We start from the raw sequence: 10,312 nt of genomic DNA on the forward strand, positions 1-10,312 counted from the left end.
CCCTTTGATTGTAGGCCATGGAATTCATTCCCATAAAAACATAAGAAAACATACCCACCACTAATGAACATACTTAACAAATAACATAATTAATACTTTACCCAAACACCTTCCATCTCATAAAGGCTACCACCACATTCCTCTTTCAAAAAAGGAGGGAATTTCAAAACTAAAGAAGAAACAGAACCCATTACAAATTTTAAATTGTAAATTTCTTTTGAAAAGTAATATTTTTTTAGAAATTAGAATAGAATTCGACTCAAAGTTTGCTTGAAATACGTTTTAGATTAAATATTTATCTTAAAAAATAGATTTCTATATCATCAACATTGAAACCCAATTTAAATTACTAATTTATTAAAAAAAATGACTATAGAAAAACATTTTTTTAAAAAATCATTTCAAATAATATAGCATCATATTTAATCTAGATCCACAATATGATAATTAGAATGAGGTAAATAAATTTTGATTAAGAAATTACAAGCAATGTATGAGATAAATGGGATGGTTGCTATCTTGAGGCATAGTTTATATATTTGCCAAAATTCAAAGGTGGAGTTTGAGTGGCAGATAGGAGAGGCAAAGGCAATATACTATGCTCAAAGGAAAGGATTTTGACTTCATGAGGGCCCCAACAATCCAACAGACATATTCTTTAGGTCACATCCCTGGTTACCAATTGAACCAAAATTAAAGTGTCTCCCATTAATGAATGGAATCCTTCTTACCCATTTTGTTACCTATTCTGCCCTCGCTATCTTTTTTTTTATTACCAAATTATCATTCTAATCCTGGTACAATTAATCATACATACATATCGATCTATATAGATATGAGTATCAAATGTTTTATATGACGTTTTTTTTATTTTAAACTGTGACAGAAACAGTGAACTAGTATCTAAAGAAAACATGATATATCAGAATATCTATTAAAAACTAAAACAATCGAGGAAATATAGTCACACGTGACTTTGGTGTGCTTCGTACTTTTCCAATTTTACCCCTACCAATAAAATTCCACTTGGTTAAACCCTTTCGTCTTGAAGTCTTTGAACCATTCACATGTTGTTAGATTCCTTAGTTACACTCCTTTCTAGTTCCTCATTTGGTAATCCAATCAATGGCCACAGAAAAATTGTTGAAGAATCTGTGACCATTCCTTTGTTCAAAATTATTCTTAACTAACACTATTTTCAACTCCTAAAGCTAAATTCCTTCTTTTTTAATTTGGTTTCTTTTTGTTTACTGTTGATCCAAAAATCTAAGGAGGAGGATTGGTTTAAAGAAAATTCAACCTATACATAATTGATGATTATATCTCTATTTTTCAGTCAATTTATTGGAGAAATTGATTTTAAAGATTCGAAAATCAAAATCTGATACCGATAGTAGCTATGGTTTGTCAATTACATCTTTTAAGGCAAGTGATCAAGTTCTGTATGAACTATCATTCAAAACTCTTCCACATCCCTACTTAAAATGCAATTTTGAATCTTATTTCGATGATGATTTTAGTTGTTTTCGAGGATAAGATAATTGTGTCTTACATTTTTATTGGGTTTAGTAAAAGATATTTTTGAGTCATATAGATGGTGTATTTACAAGATATTTGTTACTTAATCAGGAGATTTTAGATTATTACAAGTGGCTTAATATGAGTTAGACAAAGTTGGGCAAGATTTTATTGGAGAACTTCAGTTTTGTAAATACACTTGTGAAGTATATGTTTCTTTTCACATATGGATTCAAGCATATTTTTGTGCCAAAGATGACCATTGTTAATTTCAAATCATATCTTTTTAGATTTTTAGGTTTTACAGTATTAGATGAACTTTAACTGATTTTCATCATCATTTAAAATGTGTAATGGATTTGATATACACTAAAAAATATCTTTGGTAAATTTTAATTGATTTAACTAAACTTTTTCTTTTGTAATGTTTGATGGGGGTATTTTAGTCTTTCTACAGTGGAAAGATTCCAAGTGTTGCCTTTTGGCCATTTGTACAATTAAAAAGATTTTTGGGCTTTTTCAAACGCCTATTCAATTCTGTCAACTCTTGCCGTTACCCTTCCCCTTTCTTCAACCCCAAAATTGGAAGTTCCAAGTGAGATGGAAAATGAAATGAATCGTCACTTATGATGTTTTTGTTTTTTCTATTTTCAATTTTTTATTTCCTACTTTCTATTTCTTGCTTTTTAACTATTTGGGGAGAAATATACGAGATATATGCNTTTTTCTTTTCTTTTTTTGGTCAATGGTTTCCCCCATCTTGTACAAGGGAACCCTCGAAACCTGATTATGACTATGTACTTCAAGTTAGCTTCTNCAAAACAAAAACAAAAACAAAAATTAAAAACTGAAAACTAAAACATTATCAAACTAACCTTACTAGCCAAATATGTTCTCCACTTCTCAACTTCTCAACTGGACTTTGGGTTCTCTGTAGATGTGGGAGAAAGAAAGAAAGAAAGAAAACATAGAAATTTTAATTTATTTTTCCAAGGTAAAATAGTGTAGTAATTTCTAGGGTTACAAGCATTTCTACTAGAATATATCAATTCATTAAAACAAATAATGACTATGACAATCACATCAATACGTAATATGTGCAAATATGTGTATCCGTGTTATAAGCACCACTACCAACTTTATTTTGTTATCTGATTAAGTTCAAACATTTGCCTAAAAAGTGAAAATTGTGATTTAAAAAATTGTGAGAAAAGAATCGGGAATAATGAGACTTTAATTAATAAAATTAATTTTATCCACCAACTTGAGCAACTCGTTTGATTTGGAACTATATTTAAAAGGAGTTTGAATTCCTACTTTCACATTTAACTAAAATGATAATAATATTTAAATGTTATATTAATTTCCTAAAATCAAACATGTAATGTAGATGTAAAAAAAAAAAAAAGAATCTAATACAAAAATAATTATAAAACTTGGCAAGTACATCCACTACTTAGATGTGGAATGTGGGTTGTTTTTAGGCTTAAAAATCAACCACTTGCTATGGCTTAGGGTATAATATGAAAGGAGAGGGAGGTATAATGTGAAGAGGGAAAAGGGAAAGAAGTTGATGAGTGTAACACGAAAGGGAGATATAATGTAATGTTGAAAAGAAATGGGCTTCATCCTAATGGGTCTAATTCGAAAGGAGGGATGGTGTAATGTGAAAATTAAAGAAGGAAATTAAAATTAAAAAGAGGGGGGGGAATAAAGAAAGGCCAACAATACCAAGTGGAGTAGACAAATGGGTGACCGTGACTGTGTCCTCTGCCCACCGATTGCGTCTGCTCAACACGTTGTCTTCCAATAGAGATAAATTAGTCAGAATAATAATGATGATAAGCAACAAATTATGTTTTAAAAATAATTTTAAAACCCAACAACGGCCATTAACCCCCACTGCCCACCTCAACCCAGCGCCAAAAGTAAACGCTAAATGAAAACTCATATAGTGGGAAGGGAGTAAGAGCAGAAACCCCATTCTTATATATTTATATATATATCTTATCTTAGACTTTCCAATGTCAACGTCACCCTCTGTCTCTCTCTCTTCTTCTCTCTCTATTCTTCATTTTTTTTCTTTTCTTTTTTTGGTCAATGGTTTCCCCCATCTTGTACAAGGGAACCCTCGAAACCTGATTATGACTATGTACTTCAAGTTAGCTTCTTCCTCTTCCTACATCTTCCTTGTTCCTCTCCACCTTGCTCTTCTTCCACTCTTGTTGTAGAGAGCCTTTTGTTTCCTTTTGTTCTTCAGATGAGAGATGATCGAATGGCCACCTCCTTGGTTGGTGGTCTCATTCATCAACCTTTAGTGCCCAATTTCTCCATTAATTTCAACTTCCTCAACCTCTTTGTTTTGACCCTCCTTCTGGTTTTGCAATTCTTTCCTCCTTTTTCCGTTTCAGCTTCTTGTAATCCATCTGATCGCGATTCTCTCTGGTCTTTCATCAATTCTTCTTCTTCTTCTGTTCCCCAGTCTTTCAATTGGTCTTCTTCGATTGATTGCTGTTTCTGGGAAGGAGTCAGTTGTGAAGCTATCGCAAATAGCGATGACAACCGAGTCACCAAGCTTTTGTTGTCTTCTAGAGGTCTTCGTGGTGAATTCTCTTCATCTCTCACAAACCTTGCTTTTCTCTCTCACCTCGATCTCTCCCATAATCGTCTGGACGGTTCTCTACCTTCCGATTTCTTTACGTCCCTAAGTCGCCTCAAGTTCTTGAATTTGAGCTACAACCTTCTCGCCGGTCAGTTCCCGCCGCAGCTTTCATCGTCCGGACTCGTGATTGAGACTCTGGATCTGTCCAGCAATCGTTTCTCTGGGGAAATACCTGCTTCGTTTATCCAGCAAGTGGCAATCTCGGGGAGTTTGACCAGTTTCAATGTCAACAACAATAGTTTCACAGGTCTCATCCCAACCTCCTTTTGTGTTAATACTACATCTATAAGCTCCCTCAGGTTATTAGACTTTTCCAATAATAAATTCAGTCGTGGAATACCTCAGGGGCTGGGAAACTGCCCCAATTTGGAGGTTTTTCGAGCGAGTTTCAATAGTCTCACTGGTTCTATTCCCTCCGACCTTTACAATGTTCTCTCTCTAAAGGAGCTTTCTTTACATGTTAATCATCTTTCGGGGAACATTGGCGAGGGAATTGTTAATCTCACCAACCTCAGAATCCTAGAATTGTACTCCAATTCTTTGATTGGCTCCATCCCTATGGATATTGGAAAGCTCTCCAGACTGGAACAGATATCGCTTCATATTAACAATCTCACAGGCACTCTGCCCACATCACTGATGAATTGCACCAATCTGACCTTGTTGAATGTGCGGGTCAATAAGCTGCAGGGAGATCTCTCTAATGTTAATTTCTCCCGCCTCCTTGGCCTCACCACACTTGACCTTGGCAACAATATGTTCACAGGTAGTATACCATCATCTCTTTACTCCTGCAGGTCTCTAAAGGCAGTTAGACTGGCTAGTAATCAGTTTTCTGGGGAGATTTCTCAAGAAATTGCAGCGCTTCAATCACTGTCCTTCCTTTCAGTTTCCAAGAATAATCTAACCAATTTAAGTGGAGCACTAAGGAGTTTGATGGGTTGCAGAAACCTTGGAACTCTCGTCCTCTCCAGTAGTTATAATGGTGAAGCATTGCCGGATGGGGATATAATTGAAGATGCAAACGCATTCCAAAATATCCAGGCTTTGGCTATTGGAGCTTGTCAGTTAACTGGAAGAGTACCCTCATGGATAGAAAAGCTCAGGAATCTAGAGGTCTTGGATCTGTCGTTTAATCGTCTTGTTGGTTCAATACCAGAATGGTTAGGTGATTTGCCGAGTCTGTTTTATGTTGACTTGTCTAATAATAGAATTTCCGGAAAATTCCCCATCCAGCTTTGCAGACTGAAGGCTTTGATGTCGCAGCAGATTCTGGATCCTGCAAAGCAGAGTTTTCTTGCATTGCCCGTCTTTGTTGCACCCAATAATGCTACCAATCAGCAATACAATCACCTCTCCAGCCTTCCGCCATCTTTATACCTGGGCAACAACACCATAAGTGGCCCTATTCCTTTGGAAATTGGGCAATTAAAGGTTATACATACATTAGACCTGAGTAACAACAGCTTCTCCGGCAGTATACCAGATACAATTTCCAATCTCAGCAACTTGGAGATATTAGACCTCTCTCATAACCACCTAACTGGTGAAATCCCCCATTCTCTCAGTGGACTTCATTTCTTGTCTAGGTTTAGCGTGGCCTTTAACGACCTTCAAGGACCAATACCAACTGGGAGTCAGTTTAATACCTTTCCTAGCTCTAGCTATGAAGGAAATTCAGGGTTGTGTGGCCCTGCTATAGTTCAGCGCTCTTGCCCTAGCCAGACTAAAGTGACTCATTCCAGCGCTCAAAATAAAAGCTCCAGTAAAAAACTTGTCATTGGATTAGTCTTGGGCACCTGTTTAGGTATGGCTCTCATCGTCTCCCTGCTAGCGTTATGGATATTATCCAAGAGGAGGATCGATCCAAGAGGGGATACCGACATAATAGATTTGGACATAATTTCAATTAGTTCTAATTACAATGCTGACAACAACACCAGCATAGTCATTCTGTTTCCAAACAACGCCAACAACATCAAGGAGCTTACCATTTCTGACATAATGAAGGCCACTGGTGATTTCAATCAAGAAAACATAATTGGCTGCGGTGGTTTTGGATTGGTTTACAAAGCAACATTAGCAAACGGGACGAGACTTGCTGTAAAGAAACTCTCGGGAGACTTGGGACTGATGGAAAGGGAATTTAAAGCAGAGGTAGAGGCTCTGTCTGCAGCCAAACACCAGAACCTGGTTACTCTTCAAGGTTACTGTGTGCATGAGGGCAGCCGGCTGCTGATGTATTCGTACATGGAAAATGGAAGTTTAGATTACTGGCTGCATGAGAAGGTTGACGGTGCATCTCAACTTGATTGGCCAACTCGGTTGAAGATTCTACGAGGAGCAAGTTCTGGATTGGCCTACATGCACCAAATATGTGAGCCACATATTGTACACCGTGACATTAAGTCCAGTAACATCCTGCTCGATGAGAAATTTGAAGCTCATGTGGCAGATTTTGGACTTTCTAGATTGATCAATCCTTACCAAACTCATGTCACAACCGAACTTGTTGGCACCTTAGGCTACATTCCTCCTGAGTATGGACAAGCATGGGTCGCCACTTTGAGAGGAGATATGTACAGCTTTGGGGTGGTCATGCTTGAGTTGCTTACTGGCAAAAGACCTGTTGAGATAACAAAGCCGAAGGCATCACGAGAGGTGGTTGGCTGGGTGCAACAAATGAGGAATGAGGGCAAACAAGATGAAGTCTTTGACCCAATTCTGAGAGGAAAGGGCTTTGAAGAAGAGATGCTTCAGGTTCTCGATGTTGCCTGCATGTGTGTCAGTCAGAACCCCTTTAAAAGACCAACCATCAAGGAAGTTGTTGATTGGTTGAAAGATGTGGGGGCGACCAAGGTTCACCAAAATAAGGATGTGTGAAATTGCACTTCTATAAATGAGGGCAGAAACCATACATGCACAAAAGGAAAAAAGGGTTTTTGTTTCTTTTCTAATGCAACCTTTTAACTACAGTTTTATCTCGGTGTAAATGGTAAAGGTGGTGTTGTATTTATTAAAATTACTTCTTTTGTTTATAATTCTAGCATCTACTTCAAGCTTGTGAAGAAACTTTTGGCTTGTATCTGTTACATTATATCCTAAAACAGGATTTATTTGATTATCCAAAATCATATAAGAAGAAAAAGAAAAATTCACAGCGACATGACCTGAAAATCTTATAGGCTATACCAGCAATTAGCGCCCTTCGAGAGGGGAAGATTTAATAATATCCAAAGATATATGCCTAGGCTTGAAACTTGGTCAACATAGGACTAAAGCAGATGTCAAACCGGAGCATCAGTTTCTAGCAAATTCTAAACCGAAGGTCTGCGGATACCGATGGACCATGCATGTGGTCCACGGCTAGTGATTGTAGAACGGTCAATGGGGGTTTAGTATGGTGTGCCAGCCGTGTTTTTGTGGTTTCAGGTTGGTTTTGTGCCATCTTTCACTACCAGTCGGGTTTCTTTTTCAAAAAACGGACATCCCAACCTTTGTTCGGTGTTCACCAACTTAAGTGATGTGAAATGAAATGGTCCAACTGTTGATAAAGGTCGGTAGCCCAATGTAATCGAACCATACGCTAGTAATCACCAAATATGACAACCTACTATCCTTTGACACGATAAAGCAGGACGCGAATTTAGAATATTATACAAGAAAGACAGGTACGGTATCCTTTGACACGATAAAGCAGGACGCGAATTTAGAATATTATACAAGAAAGACAGGTACGGTAAGAAGTGTTAGATGAACACGACTCTCCACCATGGTATGATATTGTCCACTTTGAGCATAACTCTCATGGCTTTGCTTGGGCTTCCCCAAAAGGCCTCATAACAATGGAGAGAGTATTCTGGTTATAAACCCATGATCATTCCCTAAATTAGTCGATATGGGACTTTCATCATCCAACACTTCCACTCGAACAAAGTACGCCTCTCCTTAATCGAGGCTTGTGAGACTTTCATCATCCAACAAGAACATCATCATCCAACAAGAACATGGGAGAAAACATGGAATTACACAGCTGCTAAGTCAGTGACTAACTCTAAACATGTTGAAAACTCACTGCGAAGATGTTGGGTTTCATTACTAACTTTTGGGTAGGGGATACTGAAAATCAAGTATTAAGAAACCAAAAACCGGCTTCTTCCACTGAGAGATTTATTTCTGGCAAAGGCAATAACTCACTCAAGTATCTCAGCGCCGCATACTATTAGTAATGGATGTCAAAGGAAATTACCAGGGGAAAAACTGAAAAATCCAACCAAACCTATAACCATGATGGAAAAAGCTATCACGGTGACAATTTGAGGGATCATAAGTTCTTGATATGAGAATGAAGTGACAAAATAGAGATAGTGATCAAAACAGTAGCCATATATATGGTCTTAGTATGAATACAAAATAAACTGAATTACTTATGAAAAGTAACTAGAGCTGTAACCAATAAACTAAGTATTTAACAGATTTTAACCAAAGTACAACTTCTTTGGTGAGCTTTCTTAGCAAGAGTCGGATATGCAAATTTATGAGAACCTATATGCATTGTTACAACAGTGAGACTAAATTGAGATTGAAGGTAGTGTCAGGTTGTTCAAAGCCTTTATCATAAAATTATGTCCAAATGACGCCTACTCCTACAACTCCTAAGAGTGATGGTCTAACTTTCCAACTGACGTCGACTCTCCTGAACGTTGATTTACCTAACTAACTAGATTCAAATACACTAATGACGTTGATATAATACTTCTCAACAATTAACAAACGAACAGTCCGAAAACGTAAAATAGATCAATTATCGAAGTACTCCTTGTTCAATCAATCGGTGAGCTGAATCCGGAAGTTTACCATTCAGATTTCAGAAAATATAACAAGTACTGGAATGCTAAGAGTACTTACCCGGACAACTTCCACATTCAATCGGATTCCAATAACGAGTTCAATCGCTCGTGATATTTTAGACACGTTCCTAATTCCTCGTCTCCATTCTCCATTAGAGTTGGTATCTTGCGAATGTTCAGCGTAATTTCCTTAGCTTCATGGCTACATAAAAAACGAATTTAGAAAACACGCTGTTCGCTGCTCCTTGGAGCTTGAACTTGGAAGAACAAAAGAATAACGCGAAATGGAAACAGGAAATTCACAGAAATATCAAGAAAATTGAAATGCCGTTAGAAGCTACATACATTTCAGAGCAATGTAGACTGAAGAGCGGATGGATGGTTTGAGTTCTCCTGTACCAGAAATAATGAGCTCGGATAAACCATGGAGAACTGGAGGGAAACTGAAATTGCAGATATGAACATTTGCAGAAATGAATATTTTCAGATGAGACCTCCTACTTTTATTTTATTACGACCATTTTACTAAACTCCGCAATGACGCCAAGCTACTGTGACTGTTCTATTCGATGTCTTGGGCCGTTGTTGCTCAATTGGGCCTAATTGGGCTGGATATCGAATGGGCCGCGATTACGTATGAATGGTAGATTAAAACGTAATTATACCACGCTTAAAATGCTATTCTTTTTTTGTGACAAAATACTCTGAATTATTTTATTTTTAAAGGTTTAAATTTTACACTAGAATACCTTTAAATAATACCCTAAAATTTAAAAAAACTAAAAAAAAAAAATATTGGAGAGAAATTATTAATAATTTATCATTTAACTTCGAGTTTTCAAAACTTTTATTAATAATACTTTTCAACTATTTTAAAACTTTAAAAACGTCTTTTTAAATTTTTTTTAAAAAATTTAAAAATGAAAAAATACATTCATCGTTAACCTCACTTTTAAAAAATAACATTAAAAAGTCTAGAGATAACTTATGAGATGTCGTTAGACGTTTCTATGTCATATATTGGTACTAAGGATTTTTAAATTTTTTATAAATATAAAGAACTTTCGGTAAATATTTTTTAAATAAATTATAAAGTTTATGAGTATTTTTATTAATTTAGAAGATTAAAATGCTATTTTCATTCAACTACTATTAATTCGGATGTGCATTGAATCTATTGACTCGTGTGAATACTAGCTGCATATTATTTCTAATTATTGTTTGTTTTGAAATAAGACTATTGAAATCTTTGGCAGCAAAAGACATGTTTTTTTTTTTTTTT

General features: G+C 36.3%; 1 protein-coding gene and 1 long non-coding RNA gene across 2 annotated transcripts; one reads left to right on the top strand and one right to left on the bottom strand.

Moving 5' to 3' along the window:
* Positions 1–459: 459 nt before the first annotated feature.
* On the bottom strand, positions 460–9,509 carry LOC111778953. The gene is made up of 5 exons (XR_002812619.1): positions 9,376–9,509; positions 9,089–9,232; positions 3,250–3,321; positions 2,394–2,449; positions 460–671 (listed from the first exon to the last, which is right to left on the bottom strand). It is a non-coding gene; the product is annotated as an uncharacterized LOC111778953 (long non-coding RNA).
* LOC111778952 (tyrosine-sulfated glycopeptide receptor 1) lies at positions 3,532–7,344 on the top strand. Its single transcript, XM_023658964.1, has one exon. The coding sequence runs from the start codon at positions 3,779–3,781 to the stop codon at positions 7,061–7,063; it is 3,285 nt and encodes a 1,094-aa protein (XP_023514732.1). The 5' UTR covers positions 3,532–3,778; the 3' UTR covers positions 7,064–7,344.
* Positions 9,510–10,312: the final 803 nt, after the last annotated feature.

This window comes from Cucurbita pepo, chromosome LG17 (genome assembly GCF_002806865.2).
Source record: "Cucurbita pepo subsp. pepo cultivar mu-cu-16 chromosome LG17, ASM280686v2, whole genome shotgun sequence".
In the NCBI taxonomy this organism is placed as follows: domain Eukaryota; kingdom Viridiplantae; phylum Streptophyta; class Magnoliopsida; order Cucurbitales; family Cucurbitaceae; genus Cucurbita; species Cucurbita pepo.

Coding starts and splice junctions, on each gene's coding strand:
- LOC111778952 (XM_023658964.1), top strand. CDS start 3,779: ATGAGAGATGATCGAATGGCCACCTCCTTGGTTGGTGGTCTCATTCAT.